This window comes from Dipodomys ordii, unplaced genomic scaffold (genome assembly GCF_000151885.1).
Source record: "Dipodomys ordii isolate 6190 unplaced genomic scaffold, Dord_2.0 Scaffold55, whole genome shotgun sequence".
Lineage (NCBI taxonomy): Eukaryota > Metazoa > Chordata > Mammalia > Rodentia > Heteromyidae > Dipodomys > Dipodomys ordii.
The window spans coordinates 1,927,733-1,945,759 of NW_012267271.1; the positions used below are offsets into that span (position 1 = coordinate 1,927,733).

The following is an 18,027-nucleotide window of genomic DNA, read 5'->3' on the forward strand; positions in this document are numbered from 1 at the left end:
CCATCAATTCAAGCCCAGGACTGGCAAACAAACAACCTCCCCCCAACACACACATACACACACACACATACACACACACACACACACACACACACACACACACGCCATCAATTCAAGCCCAGAACTGGCAAACAAACAACTTCCCCCCAACATACACACACACGCCATCAATTCAAGCCCAGGACTGGCAAACAAACAACCTCCCCCCAACATACACACACACACACACTGGCACAATAAAAAGGTACACACACACACACACACACACACACACACACACTGGCACAATAAAAAGGTACACACACACACACACAGGCACAATAAAAAGGTACACACACACACACACACACACACACACACACTGGCACAATAAAAAGGTGCTCCCTAAAAGTGCAGTCATAAGAAACTAAGTTATGAAATACTTATCTGAAGAGCCAGGTACTATGCTACATGCTTTATATACTATGAAAAAAAAAATTAACAGAGCAGGCCTGAGACTGCTGTCCTTAGAAAGGTCTTGTGAGGTCTTCCCTTGGTAGGAACTTAGATTTGGGGTCACTTTCTAGGTCTGGAATATATTCTAGATCAAAGTTCATTTAGTATGTCAACATGGAGGGAAAAGGGATGTTTCTGTTACAGAATTTAATGTCAAGACCATATTCTTCAGCTCAGTGAGAGAATGTCCACATACAGATAAAGGAGTCCATGAAAACCCAGATCTTGTAATGTTGCTCCACTTCAATAACCTAATAGCTTCTGGCATGTAATATGACCCAGAATTCAGAGAGTAAGAAAGGAGAGGGAGGATTCATCTGATCATGGAAACAACTCAAACATCTATCACTGGACAACACAGAAATAAACTGTAGCCTTTCAAATTCTAGAATCCTATAAAGCAGTAAAAGGAAATAAATAAGCCACATTCGGGCAACACAGAAGCATTTTAGAAACATGTTGACTTTTTTAAAAAGTTAGTCCAAGAATACTATAGTATATCCTTTTTTTTTTTTTTTTTTTTGATGCCAGTACTGGAACTTGAGCTCAGGGCACTATCTCTGAGGTTTTCTTGTTTTGCTCAAGGCTTCAAGGCTAGCATTCTACCACTTGAGTTAAAGTTCCACTTCGGCTTTTTGGTGATTAAAAGTCTTATGGACTTTGCTAAATGGGCTGGCTCTGAACTTCCATCCTAAGATCTCTGCCTCCTGAGTAGCTAAGAGTACAGGTGTGACAATGGCACTTAGCATATCTTTTTATAAAGCTCCAAAGCAAGCAGTATTAAATCTGGGCACTGATGGCTCATGCCTATTAATCCTGGCTACTTAGAAGGCTGAGATTTGTGGATTATGGTTTGAAGCTAGCCTGGGAAGGAAAGTCCCTAGGACTTTGCTAAATGAAGCTATGGCTTAAGTAGTAGATCACTATTTTTGAGCAAAAAAGCTCAGGGACAGCATTCAGGCCTTGAGTTCACGCTCCAGAACTAGAGTTTGTGTGTGTGTACGTACACACACACACACACACACACAAAACTAAACCAGTGTTAAATAAGAAGTCATTTATGAGTATATACATAATTGTCATGATGTTTTAAAAACTAAGAAAATGATTAGCGGGGGGCTGGGAATGTGGCTTAGTGGTAGAGTGCCTGCCTAGCATGCATGAAACCCTGGGTTCGATTCCTCAGTACCACATAAACAGGAAAAAAGCCAGAAGTGGCACTGTGGCTCAAGTTGTAGAGTACTAGCCTTGAGCAAAAGAAGCTTAGGGACAGTGCCCAGGCCCTAAGTTCAAGCCCAGGACTGGCTGGCATGTACCCACAAGCACACACATACACAAAACAAACAAACAAAAAAACAGAACAACAACAACAACAACAAAACCCTAAGGCAATGATAGACACAATATTTTGGTTATCTGGAGGAGAGAGGGCAGGGAATTGGGAAGCAACATGTTAGTGGCTTTGGCAATGTTGATGCATTCCATTTCTTTGGTTATACAATAGGTTTACCTTATGCTTTATACATACAATATGATTAATATTTGTTTTTCAGTGATGAGGACTAAACTTGCTTTACACTTTACATACACATTATATATGTATACAGTCTTTTACATCTACCATCTATCAATTCATATATATAAATAAAACCTTATATTCTAAAAAGTCATCTAAAGAGCTGGGTGCTGGTGGTTCATGCCTGTAATCCTAGCTACTCAGGGGGCTGAGATCTGAGGACTGCGGTTCAAAACCAGTTTGGGAAGGAAAGTTTGTGAGACTCTTATCTCCAATAAATTACCAGAAAACCAGAAGTGGCACTGTGGCTCAAGTGGTAGAATGCTCACCTTGAGCTGAAGAGCTGAGGGACAGTGCCCAGGCCCAGTTCAAGTCCCATGACCACCACCACCAACAAAGTCATCTGACTTATAAGGATTCCATAATATGCCGAAGACATTATTTAATCCTCAAGCAGGACACTTCCCTAATACAGCATAGTCTGTGGTGTTTTATAATCTTACCAACACAAAAGGTACTTTACAAATAAGGTGACATGCTAAGTCATCAGTGCCACCTTTCCATCAACTTTCCTAATAACAGAGTACACTCATTAACTCTAGACTGCCATTCACAGACCTTGTTAAGCAACAATGACTTAAAGTCTATGTACCTGCAAGTAGAACAAGCCCAGGTATTTCAATAAATTGAAATGTAAACATTGCACCATGGAAGGAAAAAAACAGTGTGTGAGAACAGTGCTCAGAAAGTGGAACAGAAAAATATGCCAATGAAGTCTATCTAGTATTAACAAATCAAGCACTATTAAAATGACTCCTCAAAGTAAAGAATCATATTTGCACGGTTTTGTACAGATAGAAACTACAATGGTAAGAAATAATTATTCAATTTCAGAACATTTATTAGGAGGAGTCCCTTATGGATTATTTTTTTTTGTCAGTTGTGGAGCTTGAACTCAGGACCTGGGCACTGTACCTGAGCTTTTTTTTGCCTTGTCCATTATGGGGCTTGAACTTAGGGTCTGGGTGCGGTCCCTGAGCCTCTCTATGCTTGAGGCTAGAGCTCTACCACTGAGCCACAGTGCAACTTGTTTTTTACTGAGTAGTTCATTGGAGATAAGAGTCTTACAGACTTTTCTGCTCCAGCTAGCTTTGAACCACAATCCTCAGACCTCAGCCTCCTGAGTAGGTAGGATTATAGGTTGTGAGCTACTGGTGCTCAGCTTTCCCTGAGCTTTTCTGCTCAAGTCTAGCATTCTACCACATTGAGCCACAGTGTCACTTCCAGTTTTATGGCCATTAAATGGAGTTAAGAATTTCGCAGACTGGGGGGTGTGGTGGTGGGGAAATGGGAAGGGATGGGAAGGGGAAACAGAGGAGTAGGCAACAATGCTTGATAAGAAATGTACTCATTATCTTGCCCATGTAACCTCTCTGTATGGTATTTTCACAAAAAAAAAAAAAAGAATTTCACAGACTTTCCTACCTGGGTTAGCTTTGAACTGTGATCCTTAGATCTCAGCCTCCTGAGTAGCTAGGATTACAGGCGTGAGCCACCAAGCATGGCCCTCCAAAGATACTGATACCATCAAATATTTAAATCAAAAGAAGATACTTACAAAGTCATCTCCAGAGTCAGCTCCCATAGAGGCTACAGATTCTTTGCTGACAGAGCGTGGGATCCTAGTAGCTCCTCCAGGCCTCTGGGCTACAGCAGTCTCTTCGGCAATTTTCTTCTTTAGTTTTGCAAACATGTTCGGTATGTAGCTATTCTGCACCAAGGAACTAGGGCAGTAGATCTTAATGACTGGATTCAGACAAAGGTGCCTAAACAGTTTCACACATCCAAGCAAGCTGCATTCCCACTTATATATGGGCCAAAAGCTTATGGCACTCAGTATCTATAAATCAGATGAGAAGATAGCTCTAAGTTAAACACTGGAAAGATTCTACTCTTGTTATGTTAAGCTTCAGGTTTCAAGAGTAAGTTTTGTAACTTAAATGTACATATGACAGGATACAATTGCTAAAGACTTAAAAAGTTCTAAGGTGTTTCAGATGCATATACAGACAGGGAAATCTAGTCCCAAAGACATGAGGCAAACTGCTAAAGGCTGTGGCAAAGGGGCAGGGCTGGCAGTTGGACACAGAATGTTCTGACTTACAGGTTTCAACTTTGTGTTCTTTTTATTATCCCATGTTGGCTATGGCATATGACACATTTAATAAAATCTCCCAGGTTAAAATCAAATAATTATGACTTAATGCTTTTAACTCCTCTCAATAAGTTTAATCAGGACAGACCTGTCTTTTTAAATCAAAGACACAAACATATGTAACAAACAAGAGGGAAAAGTGTAACATTCTAATGTTCACGGATAATTCTGTTTGCAATCAGCTGTTTCCTTGGAGGGGGGGGATATCCCAATCTTGAAAAAAGTATTTTATATTACAGGTATCATATACCCTTAAACTTTTCTGGGAATGCTTTGTGGCTCTTTTCCTTTAAGTTTGATACAGTTACCTAAAATCTCAAATTCCTATGCAAATATTTAACAAGATAATCGAACATCTACTCCCTTCAATGGTGTTCAAAACACTAAGACTGTGGTTTCAATTCTAACTTTACATGTTTTGTGGAGATCACCAAAGTTTTACTTTCAGGTCCACAGATGACATCTTGCTACTTCAGATCATCGGATAAGTCTGTACAATTCTTCAAAAATGTTACCTTCAGCATCTGCAAACTATTCACTCACCTGTATTATCTACTAGGTTTCAAACAGCTGGAGGTCAAAGCATTCTGTTCTGAGTAAAGACAAAGATAAAATCGGTTGGATATGAAATGTTAAGGGCAAGATCAAAATGTTGAGTGGGGATAGGGGAGAAGAGTGGAGGAAGAGGAAAGAAGATTAAGTAGAGGAAGGAAACTTGTCTCTAGGACAACCCTCAGTGGAATACCCTCCTTCTCCCTCTCTGGCCTGTGAAATTTGTCATCTATGAGCTTCCTTCACAGGCACAAAGAACGGAATCTCTTATAGCGATTCACTTCTCCTTGGAAAACCAAGTAAGTCGAATGAGATTAAGGTTCCCGAGGGCTGATGTTGACTTCTCAGTTGGTTCTGACAGTGTTTACCTGGCCAGACCCAGGGCTGGCTGGTCGTGGAGCCTTGACTGGGACTAAGCTAGTTGGTGAGGGAGGGGGGGAAAAAAGGTCGCCGAAGTTGACCAACAGACAGATGCCCAACGTCCAGGGCTGCGGCCACCGTACAGTTGGGGTCCCACCCCTGAGGGCCCCCTCTAGCCACGCCCTTACTTGGACAGTCAAAGACGGGAGGTAGCCGGCATCTCTCCTGCTTGACAGCAGAACAGGGACACTGAGCCCCGGAAGGGTTGACTTGGCAAAGGTCGCGCACGAAGGAACCCCAGACCTCTAGGCTTCAGACTCCCGGGCCAGGGCGGCCCTCTTCCGCCCCCACCCGGGCCTTTCGGAACCCCGGGACCGCCCCCCGCCTTGGGTCTCGGCTAAGCCCGTCCAGGCCGCTTTGGGGATAGACCCAGGCCACCAGAACGGGGCGGGAGGGGGGGCTCTGGGCGTCCCGGAACCTCGGCCCGCGCACCTGCCGGCAGAGCCCCGCCTCCGGGACCCTAGTCAGCGCCGGCCAGCGTCACCTGCTCCCGCCGCAGGCCGGTGAGCCGAGCAGCGACCCGGAACCACTTTTCCTCAGCGCGCCGGAAGTGGCAGCGCGTAGGGCTGGGACTCCGCGCGCATGCGCCCTGAAGTGTGCTCTCTGGACTCAAGGCGACCGTTGGGCGGGAGCGGCTGCAGGGCGTGGGCATGGCTCCGGGCGGGGACTTCTCGGCTGCTGGCCTGACTACACTCACCCCGGCGACCGGGCTGCCCAAGCCTTCACCTGTCCCCTTTACAGGGGGCGCCCCGGATCCTCTGAACTCTTTTTTTTTTCTTTTTGGTCAGTCGCGGGACTTGAACTCTGGGCCTGGGCGCTGTCCCTTAGTTTCACGGACTTTCCTGCCTGGGCTGGCTTTGAACCTCAATCCTCAGATCCCAGCCTCCTGAGTAGCTAGGATTAGAGGCGTGAGCCACCAGCAGCAGCTTTCTGGCGACAGACTGCGTTGGATCTGCCTAGGACTTTGGTTGTGCGACATTCTTTCTGTGGGACACAGGGTTTGTAAACCTTACCTTGTCTGACCTGGCAAAGAAAAGTTCAGAGTCCCCTGAGACTATATGGGTACCAACCTTATGGAGGCAACTTTAACTGCTGGAGACTTATTAAGTTTCAGGAGTAAACAGCTCAGGCAAAAATTTGGCCCTCTAACAGAAAAATGAATTATTTGATTTCATGTACATAAAAAAAGGGGGGAGGGCTGGGAAGATGGCTCAGTGGTAGAGCGCTTGCCTTGCATGCATGAAGCCCTGGGTTCGATTGCTCAGCACCACATAAGCAAAAAGAAAAAAGCCGGAAGTGGCGCTGTGGCTTAAGTGGTAGAGCGCTAGCCTTGAGCTGAAGAGCTGAGGGACAGAGTTCAGGCCCCATGACCGGACCCCCCCCCAAAAAAAAGGGGGAGAATGAAGATGCCAGGCCTTCACCCACTACTGGCTGAGGAGATGGCAGTGGCAGGTGTGCCTAAGAGGGCGGGCGCTCAACAGCAGGGAAGAAGAATTCGGAGAAGCTACCCAAGTTTACTGAAAAAACTGGCAATGTCATTTGTCAGGTTGACGGGAGTAAATCCTTCAATTTTGATCGTGTCTTTCACAGTAATGAAACTACTAAAAATGTGAAGAAATAGCAGCACGATCATCAATTCTGCTATCCAAGGCTACTATTGGTACTAATACATTGGTACTAATATATGGTACTATTTGCCTATGGGCAGACTGCTTCAAGGAAAACACACACTATGATGTGTTCAAAAGGTTGTTTGAGTTACATCCAGGGCATACCTTACAATTATCCTTGAGCACAAAAGCTCAAGGGTAGGGCCTAGACCCTGAGCTCAAAGCCCCAAGACCAGCTCACAAAAAAGTAATATAAAAATATACTGAAGTAGGGAGACCGGGTGACATATGTGACTATCCACTAAAATTTTGTTTAAATTCAGCCTACACCTGTCCATTTCCTACATGGCTTGTTTCCTAACTGTATATTTGAGGGCGGCAGGCCTTTGTTACAATGGGCAGCCTGCAGACTGCTAGTGTTGTAATTAAGACTCCAATATTCCATCTTCCAAAATGTGGCTTCGCTGATAAGCTACAATACCATTTATGAAACCTTCACTATATAACAAGAATTACGTCAAGATCTTTGCCCTTAGACTTACATCATCTAGTTTTGTAAAATGATATAATGGAAGACTAAATTTTGTAAATAAGGTGGACTTCTCAGCTCAGTAAGAGGCATTTTCTAAGTAGAAAAGGATAAGCAGAAAGTGGCGCTGTGGCTCAAACGGTAGAGCGCTAGCCTTGAGCTGAAGAGCACAAGGACAGCACCCAAACCCAGAGTTCAAGCCCCACAACCGACCAAAAAAAAAAAAAAGGATAAGCAGAAAGGATTCTAGTACTTCTACTCACTATCAGGATTATCTTGAACAAGTGCAGTACCTTTCTTTGCCTTTGATTTCTAATGTACAAAATTGATATATAAATGCTTTAATTATTTTAAATGATTAAATTACAATAACTGTAATGTGCATTTAATAAAGTATGTGTCACATTAAAAACAAACTGGCTCCTTGCTCAGCACAATCAGTGCTTTAACACGTGCATCTGACCTGTGGCCGGCTTACATCACCATTGCACATGCATGACAGCTGAAAGGGTGCTTCAGGACCTTACCCTGTAATAACACGCACTCTGGTATATGCTTATCACCATCCACCTGCGCCTGCCTCCTTAGAACAGCTGAATTAGGTTAAAACAAAGCAAAAAGGCTAGCCTTCTTCAAAGTCCTGAAACAAATTGAGTAGACTATGTCAGGCTCAGGGCTTCATGAATGCCTAGCTAGTGTATCCACACTAAAGACACTTTAGTTCCTGTCTCAGATCTAGCACTCAACCTAGGATCAGCTGATCCCACCAGATCTTCAACTATCCCCTCCGAGCATCCCAGTACTGACTGGGCAGGGAAATGGCAAAACTACAACCAATCAAATAACAGGGACTCTGAAGAAATCTGTAAATTAGAACAAGCATGAATCCACAACTTCAAGGCAATTGAAAGTATCTCAGATATAGTCTAAAAGAAGTTTAGTTATGAAGTGATTAACAATAGTAGCCAAAACATTAAGCAAATAATGTTTATTTTTATATCGATGATACACTTAATATACACGTGGATTCAAGATACAAAATTCATTTACAAGAGTTCACACCTGATGAATGTAGTCACATTCCTAGAGAACATTTATCAATGCAAAAATTTCTTTAATACACTGACAACAAAAAGCAAATACTCTGTAATCTTATTTAATAAACATCAAAACAATGTTTAAATCCCCATCCTCTAATATTTAAGTGCCTTCAAGGTGATAGGCACTGTATACAGGAAAATATTGAAAGCCTATGGATCTGCTCTGCAGAATCACAGTGTTTACTCTGAAATTCGTTTAGTGAAGTAGTGAAAGGCTTGCTATCTTTTATGACAAATCACATACACAGGAGCCAAAAGTGATGAACTCGAGAAATTAAAGCTTCATGAATTTCCCAACTTCTAAAATCTATGAAGTATCATCTTTAACAGACAAAGCTGACAAAAGCTTCTGGAAAGGAAAAAAAAGTACAACAAAACACCCAACACCCTTGTTTAAGAGAATGTATAGCTTATGTAATTTAGAAACACTAAAAGACAAAATTTACACATCACCACAAATGTTCAAGTCAAATGATACTGACGATATAATTTCCCCCCATAGTCATTGGTTGTAAATAGCCCCTTCAAAGTTTATTCTACTGGTAACACACATAAAAACTAAAGGATCCAAACAGTTTGCTAACAGAGCTGAGTGAGAGATCTTGTTCTAAAGTATTAACTCACAATACTCAAATTTTAATACAAATGAGCAACAAGGCTGTGTTTCAAGGATTACAAGTGATCTGCGAAATAGCTAGATAGGCAACCAAATAGCTTCATTATTTGCACGACAGATTAGCAGCACTTGGATATGGATTGTTACATGAAAATTATTGTGCTTCAATCTCTTGAGGAGAGCTAATATAACTCTATAGTCCCTATAGTGTTACAGTTCTAGACATTTCAGTTACAGACAAGCACAATTAAAAAAAAAAAGTATTTCATACCACTAGAAAATCAAGTAATTATATCCTCCAAATGTAATTTCTGCTATGATTTCAACAAGTGCATTTCTGCCTAATACTCATAATGCAGATGACAGGTTCACTATACTTTTCAGTACAAAGAAGACCAAACAACTTTTTATGTAATTCCTACTTGATTAAATTAACCCTATCGATATTATGAATAAAGAAAAAGGATATTCAACCATATGTTGGCTATTGCTGAGAAAATAATGGCCTAAAATTACAATAGTCCTCAGAGCAAAGTAAGAAATGACCTCTACCTATTCCACCTGATTGAATGATTAATGCAAGCACTATAGGGATGCCAACACAATGAACATGACCTATTTGGACAAAATCCTTCACTTATGACCTCTGCCATGAAACTGTCAGGAAATCATATTTGCATTTCCCATTATCTAACTCAGACCTTTCTACTACACCTGGGAGAATCCTGAAAAATCTAGGACTCCTTCATGGTTTAAACAGCAAGTTTATTAAAAACAAATTTTAAGGAAAGTTGGAAAACTAGTGGTATAGTCTAGATGGCAAAAGGAATGCGGTAAATTGGATAACTATAAGAACTCACAAAAATTAATTCTAAATTATCTTACCAAACTGCTAAAGGCAATTTAATGATGATATAATAAACAAGAGTTAAATAAACTATCCTTCAGAAAATAAAATTCTTACTGTGTTACCAATGTAATATTTTTTCTGAAGATTTCAAATAAATCACAATAGCTTTAATTTAGAGAAAAAAACAATAGTATATAAAGGAGAGTGAGTTTAAGATTTGGAAAAAATGCAGTGGTGTCTGGTTTGGAAATATTTACTTGGGGATTATCACATCACTTTACATTTAATAGTGATTTAGTCATATTGATTTGATGTTTAAGAAAATGTATGGTTCAAATTAGGTTTACAAATCTCAATTTGACTCAAGGACAAGTGGACATTTGTAAGTTTCAAATGAGAAAAACATATTAATGAGACAAACTTAAATACCTTTCACTGCTACCCATAGTTCTTTGACTCAGTTCATTAATTTTCATTCCATAAGTTTATGAGAAGAGTCTGAAACCTAAAATTATCAATATCTCCATAAATAATATATCTAAAAAGATGATTGTCTTAGGCTAGAGATTGGAATTGTCCACTAAGATGGGAAAATTCTTCCCAATTTGTAGTCTGTTAATATGACCAAATTCAGGATGGATTATGGGAAACTGTTGTAGAGTAATGTAATATACTTCAAACTATTAAGAAAATGAATCTACAGTTCAAATACTTTTTTAAAATCACACTATTTAAAGAGTAGTGTGATAACTATTTTAAGAAATTATTAAAAAAACAAAAGAAATGATTAAAATGTCTTAAAATTAAGAAAATGGTGCTTCAGTCAGTGATTAAGTGACAATGTTCCATAAAATGGAATTCTTCTCAAAAGTCAGTATTACATGAAAAGAATAAGTGAAAAATACTAATTTTAGCTTAAGAAAACATTCATATTTACAGAATTCCAAAGAAAATACTTTTATGGCACCAACAGATTAGTTATGTTTTATACACTTATCTTTCCTAATCAAGTGCAAATTGTCACCGTCAATCTAATACCCTCCTAATGAACACGCAATTGCTCCATTCACAGGCCAATTACCTGTCCTGAAATACAGGATAGGTTTAAATAATTGTGTCCAAAACTCACAAAGGACTACGTTTTGAAATTGTAGTTTCAGGAAGGTGAATTATCATTTGTGTTTGGTTGTCTTTTCTAAGAAAATGGTCCCAGTATCCAGGAAGGTCTGGGAGTCAGAGCACAAAGGTTTCAAGTATCAGTGTGCAAGAGAATGAAGGGAAAGGGCTTGCTTTTCACAGCGGTCCCTAACACTCAACAGCACAGCTACAGCTCTCCAACTGTGAGGTCAGAGGTTATAGCCACAGTGTCAGTTGTATCTGCTGCACCTTCTGAGATATGAACTGACTATGTAGGCTGGCCCTGAACTCGTGTTTCTCTTGCTTTAACCTCCTGAGGGCTGGGACTGCAGGTATGTACCACTGTGCATGGCTTCCTACTGTACTTTTGGTTGTTGCTGTTCTCTCAAATGAAACTCATATTAAGCTGAGTCAGTTCCATGAATAACAGTTCGGTATGTCTTCTGCTGAGTAGCAACTGCAAACATAGGATTTGGTTGTGGAAACAACAAAAATCAGATCCTATGTATGTATTCAACGATTTCTCAGAAATAATATAATAATATTACATTGGAATATTTATTCAGGCAAAAGCTATAATGATTTTAAAGTTAATGCTACAATTAAAAAGTGTTATGAACAGTTGGCTATTCTATTAAAAATATCATAGGAGGTGAATGAATCATTTTGGGGATGGTCATTGGAGTCCTGAACTAAATTCTCTATTTTCAGGTGATTTAATATTGGATATGTTTTAATCTTCTAAAAAAGAGGGTAAAAAGTTGCTGTGCAGTTTATATTTTATCATGCTAAAATAACCTCGACTTAATTTTTGCAATGAGTATACTGAAGTGTCTATTAAACATCTCTTAACATCTACTCATGCAAATAAACGTATCAGCTGAACACAGAGGTAATCACTCAACATTGATACTCTGCAAGATCCCACAGATTCAAAATTGGCACAGCACATATTTTCTGTATCCTCCTCAACTCTATCATCCTTGGTGGAGGTCTGAAGGCTCAGATTTTTCTAGCCTACCATGCGGGGAAGATTCAGAACACTAATGCATGTGGGAATATATGGCCAGACTGCAGAACACAAATGGTCTCACAGAGACTCAAAAATATAATAAAGGGCACTGGATTTACTGAAAGCATTTTTCTCTAATAAGCACGCTACTCATTGATGTGCAATTCCAGTAAGAAAAAAAAATCTTTAGTTAGAAGTGCCAAGACAGTGCTAACTTACCATGGCTGCTCCAAGTATACTGATTAACAGCATTGGTTCCTCATTAAGTTCTACTCTGCCTAGGTTACATCTTCGCTAATGCCTTTTTTTTCTGCCTCACAGAGACACATGTAAAACAAGGCATACTGATGAAAAAATTCTTCCAAAATTTAAGAGTCAGGTATTGAAACAGCAAGTAGCAGCTATTTTCCCCCTAATTAAAGAACATGATTTTCCTATCTATTTAAAAATGTGATTGAAATAATTTTTCCCAAAGCCTCTTGATGTACCACTCAGCAATAATATTCAAATATGGGTTAAGAAAACAAAGCACAAATACAGCTTAAGAATCTGCTGGTGTCTCAGTTTCACATATTTAGGTTTTTCAGGTTCCTACAATTTATCAACAATTTACTTGGAAGTTTGCAGGTGGTTTTAAAGCAAAGAATGTCCAGCTTCTCGTAAAGATCGTTATGTCCTAATTTTAACTCCAAATGAGCACATTTTATCCCAACACAAGCCCCTCAAAACAGAGGCCTATGGATGAGATCCAGCCACAACCTATCTAGAGCAGCATGAACTATGCCACCAGGATGTCCTCACAGAACTTAAATAAATTCAGCCCACAATGGGGATGGGTATATAATATACACATACTACCTCATTTGCATACTAAGATATTTACAAGTATGTACACATATATACAAAAAGTATACACAGAGATTGCATTGAGCATCACAAAAATATACACATGCCATTAAAAATAAAATAAGAATTCTAAATAAATAAGGTAAAAAAAAAAGAGCCCTCATTGTAAATACTCTTTATATTGTCCAAATAAGCACAAAGCAACACAAACACACTCAAAATATCACCAGGAGACTCAAGGCATTCAAACCCATATCAAATCTTTTACTCACATATTGGTGGGTGGATGATTTTGAATTATTGACAGGAGCCAGATTACAGACCTTGGCACTTGGCTGTATTTCTAGGCCAGAATGTTCTCTGGTTATCAAACAGATTCTAAGTCTCCATGGACAACTAAGTGCAAGATTTTTCAACCTAGTTGAAACTACCTCTTCAAGACAGAAAGTTACTAAGTCACAGAGGTCAGAGACAAAACTCAAAGGATGCCAGAGAAAGTCCTCGAATATATATATATATATATATATGTATATGTATGTATATATATATATAGAGAGAGAGAGAGAGAGAGAGAGAGAATCTGATTTGTCACTTTCCCCTTTACCTCAGTTAAATACAGAACAACTGCGATCTAATGTTTCAAGAAATTCTACTACATAAAGAAAACAGGCAGTAGCCCCAGATCAGAACGGGGCAAGAATAAGACCCAGACCCTTTATCAGAAAACCTCAAACACATTCTTTGTTTCTATAATGACCAAACATTCCAACTTGGTTAAAAATATAAAGGACACAATAAATCCTGTGCTTTGAGAGGTTCAGAGAGCACCACTTTCTAGAAGGAAAACACACAAAGAATATATCCTGATTAAAATCAGGGGAAAACGTCTGATTTTGTATTTACAAACAAAACAAAAAAAACCTGGTAGGACAGATCCATTGGTTTCAGTATTTGAAAAATAAAACAACTTTTTGTGCCAAAATAGAAATCTAACGATTTCTTTCTTGTTCTTAAGAAGCAGTGGAGCTGCTAGAGAAATGGGGCTGAGATGAGGAGATCTGAGTTTTAGTTCTAGCTCTATCACTGTGGATAATCACATAGCATTTGAACCTCAGCTTTCTCTTTTGCAAAAGAGGAAAGATGGTTGATTTACCAACTTCAGAAATAAGTGAAGACAAAAAAATTCCATTGTGCTTCATTTGTTAACTATGGTTCTTAAGAGACCAGAGACTGTATCAGAATCTCCAGGGAGAACTTGTGCAGTCTGAAAACAAACAAACAAAAGTTTCCTGTTGCTTTGGTGGCTTTAGTACTAATATTTAAATTTTTATGAATTCTGAAAGTAAATAAGTTTTTTTTTTGCCAGTCCTGGGGCTTGAACTCTGGGCCTGGGCACTGTCCCTGAGCTTCTTTGGCTCAAGGCTAGCACTCTACCACTTATTTTTTTCTGACTTTTTCTGTTTATGTGGTACTGAGGAATCGAACCCAGGTCTTCATGCATGCTAGGCAAGCACTCTACCACTAAGGACATTTCCAGCCAACTCTTAATTTATAAGGAGGTATGGTAAAGGCAATTTAAACACAATATTCTTTTCCTCAGTCCCACTGAGCCATTGGGTGACTGTCCTTTTTAACATTTCTACCTCCTTGATTAACACTTAAAAATATAGAGGCTGGGTAAAAGCACACAGAATTGAATAATTCAATAATATTAATTATCTGTGTGCTTGAAAATTTCCTAACAAAAAGTAAGAAGGATATCACCTTTTCCTCCAGGCTATTCCTTTCATTTTTGGTGCTGGTCTTGGGGCTTGAACTCAGCCTGGGCATTGGCTCTGAGATTTTGTGCTCAAGGCTAGCACTCTACCACTTGAGCTACGGCTCTACTTCTGGCTTTTTTCATAGATAACAAGATAATAAAAGTCTCCTAGACTTTCCTGCCAGGCTGGCTTTGAACTGTGATCCTAAGATCCCAGCCTCCTAGGTAGCTAGGATTATAGTCCTGAGCCACCAACATCCAGCTTGTTATTTTTATATTATTCTATTTTATTTTGGTGGTAATGAGGCTTGAACACAGGGTCTTACGTTTACTAAGACAGATGCTCTACCACTTGAATCATGCTTCCAACCCACAATTTCCCTTTCATGCATTATTCTCTTAAGAAGAGGTATACCTTCCAAATGTGCTAAGCTTTCTTCATCCTATTAATCATTTTCTAACATAATTTTAATTATTTACACTTACTGCTTGATTCCTCCACCAGGACATTAGCTTTATGAAGACAAGAATATTTTATTTGTAATTTTGTTTTTCTTTGAGACTGGGTATTGCTATGTAACCAAAGCTGATCTCAAACTTGATACTCTAATTTCACCTATTCAGTGCTGAGATTATAGATGTGTGTTCCATTATGCCCAGTCTAAGACAAGGATTCGCTTTCTTTTTTGCAGTGCTGCAGATAGAACCCAGGGCTCTGCACAGGCTTGGAAAGCACTCTACCACTAAGCCATCCACAGAACCCAGAACTTTGCTTTCTTCACCAGTGATTCAAAGGAACTGTGGAAAACAGTGGCTGTGGATGGTAGTGGGGATTGAATTTGGGCCCCCAGGGCCTCATACTTGCTAGGTAGGTGCTTTACCACCTGAGCAATGCCCCTAGGCCTGCCTTTTGCTGGTTATTTTGGAGATAAAGTCTTTTCTGCCCAAGCTGGCCTTGAACCCTGATCCTCTAGATCTCAGCCTCCTAAGTAGCTAGGATTAGAGGTGTGAATCACTAGCTACACATTTGCAAGTCACAAGTGAAACAGTTCACTTTCAAACAGTTTTGCTGACTTTGAATATTCAAGATCAGTTCAGTTCACTTTATTTATTTATTATTTTTTTGGGTCCGGTCGTGGGGCCTGAACTCTGGGCCTGGGCACTGTCCCTCAGCTCTTCGGCTCAAGGCGAGCGCTCTACCACTTGAGCTACAGCGCCACTTCCGGCTTTTTTCTTTTTTCTTATATGGTGCTGAGGAATTGAACCCAGGGCCTCAGGCATGCAAGGCAAGCACTCTACCACTGAGCCATCTTCCCAGCCCCAATCACTTTATTTTTTTGCAACAGGGCTTCACTACATAGTCTAGACTTGCCTAGAACTCACAACCTCCTGCCTCCTCCCTGAGTGCTAGGATTATACACATGTACTATTTTACCCTGCCAAATATTTCTCTGGCCTTTTTTTGTTTTATTTTTATTACAAGCTTTCATGATTACAAATATGTCTTTCTTAGAAATCACTATAGGAATTTAGGTTATGACATGGTCCTCTGAGGTGAGAGGAGTATAATTCTTTTTTTTTTTTTTTGGTCAGTCATGGGGCTTGAACACTGGGCCTCAGCACTGTCCCTCAGCTCTTTAGCTCAAGGCGAGTGCTTTACCACTTGAGCCACAGCGCCACTACTGGTTTTCTGGTGCTTTATTGGAGATAAGAGTTTCAAGGACTTTCCTGCCTGGGCTGGCTTTGAACCGTGATCCTCAGATCTCAGCCTCCTGGGTAGCTAGGATTACAGGCATGAGCTACCAGTGCCCGGCAGGAGTACAATTCTTTACTGGCAGTTAAACCTCTAAAGTGGAATGAAGGGTTGGGGATGTGGCTCACTGGTGTATAGCTTTTGCCTAGAAGGCATATGGCCCTGGACTCTAGGTTCTTTAGGATAGTCTCTCAGAGATAGTCTCTAAAACAGCCAGTGGGACTAGATAGTTTCTCAAACAGACTATCCATACACATGATCTACCTAGGAAAGTATGCTGGCTAGAGTAAAAATATAGTCATGAGTTTTCCTGATGGTAATGGTGGACAAATCAGTATTTTTGGAACTAAGAATCCACACTGTAGGATGAGAATTGGAAATGGCCTTGGATCAAACACTTCCCTTTGCATGGGAGAGAGCTGAAAAGCAGAGACATAAAGCCACTTGTCATAGGACATCATTCTAGTTACTAAGAAAGCCAGAATTAAAACTCTCATCTCTGGGTTCTCAGATCAATGCTCCTTTTGTGTAGCAGGTAAAGATAAAGCTCAGGAAAATAAGCATTATTTTAACGTCAGAGGAGAGAAAAAAAATGTGGGGTAGTAAGCATAATAGGCACAGAACTTTGAGAGGACTAGAACAAGAGGCCAGATAACTAGCAACAGTGTCCTGCTGCAGTTTCAGGTCAGCACTGTTAGGAAAGGAAAACTGGGAAATTTATTAAGCTACTTAAAAAAAAAAAAAAAAGGGAAGGAAGCCATCTATTTGAAAATAAGAAATAATCTACTGGCAAAAGAAAGCTCTTCCCAAAGTAACTTTTTCGAAGATTTTAGAAACACTATCTGAAAGAAAAAAACAATAAAAATAGAATTTTAAAAACGGAAATGAAACATAGAAGGTCTCTAAACTCATGAACAATGATTTGATTTTGCATGAAAAAGTAGCCAAACTGGAATAGGTAATGGCATACTTAACACTAAAATGATTTTCTGGGCCAGAAATGACAACCAAGTGTAACATATTACAACAAAATTTCCCAAGGAATGTAGGAAAGAGATTTTAAAGTTAATCACCTCATTTCGACCTCGTACAGCCAGAGGTAGGCAGCAAGTCCATAGAGAGATTAGGTAACAGGCCTTGTAACTGATAAGCTTCTAAACTTGAAAGTTGCACATCAAAAGATGCAGAGAAAATCTTCATATCTAGTACAATGATGAAGGGGATGAAAGGGAGTGAAGCAGAAAAATATATTACAAAGTTCTAGTTAAAATAATACTTTTACATGAATATAAACTACCATGGACGTTTTATCACATCACATTCCTAAACTGTTAATGGAAAAAACATCAAAATACATTTGACTTTTATAACATCAAGGTACTCTCAACCAACATTAGGAATACCTGATTTTGAAGTCTCAGAAACCTGAAGTAGGCTAAAAGATCAGAAATAGTAAGCTGACTTCAATCTTGAATGATCCCAGAAACTAGAGCATGTATGGAAAATGGGAAACAATGTATTAGGAAGCCAAACACTGTTGTGTGTGTGTGTGTGTGTGTGTGTGTGTGTGTGTGTGTGTGTGTGTGTGTGTGTGTGTGTGTGTGTGTGTGTGTGTGT

General features: G+C 39.8%; 1 protein-coding gene across 7 annotated transcripts in view; it reads right to left on the reverse strand.

Annotated features, from left to right (window-relative positions):
* Window positions 1–5,668, reverse strand: part of Golga1 (golgin A1) — a 53,260-nt gene extending 47,592 nt beyond the window's left edge. The window contains exons 1-4 of one of the 7 annotated variants that reach the window (XM_013021448.1): window positions 5,327–5,665; window positions 4,799–4,818; window positions 4,742–4,762; window positions 3,630–3,911 (exon numbers count right to left, since the gene is read on the reverse strand). In XM_013021448.1, the coding sequence (XP_012876902.1) occupies window positions 3,630–3,911; window positions 4,742–4,750 (291 nt within the window). In that variant the 5' untranslated portion in view covers window positions 4,751–4,762; window positions 4,799–4,818; window positions 5,327–5,665. The other 6 variants (XM_013021451.1, XM_013021452.1, XM_013021449.1 and 3 more) reach the window with 6 other exon arrangements.
* Between the last annotated feature and the right edge of the window lie 12,359 nt (window positions 5,669–18,027).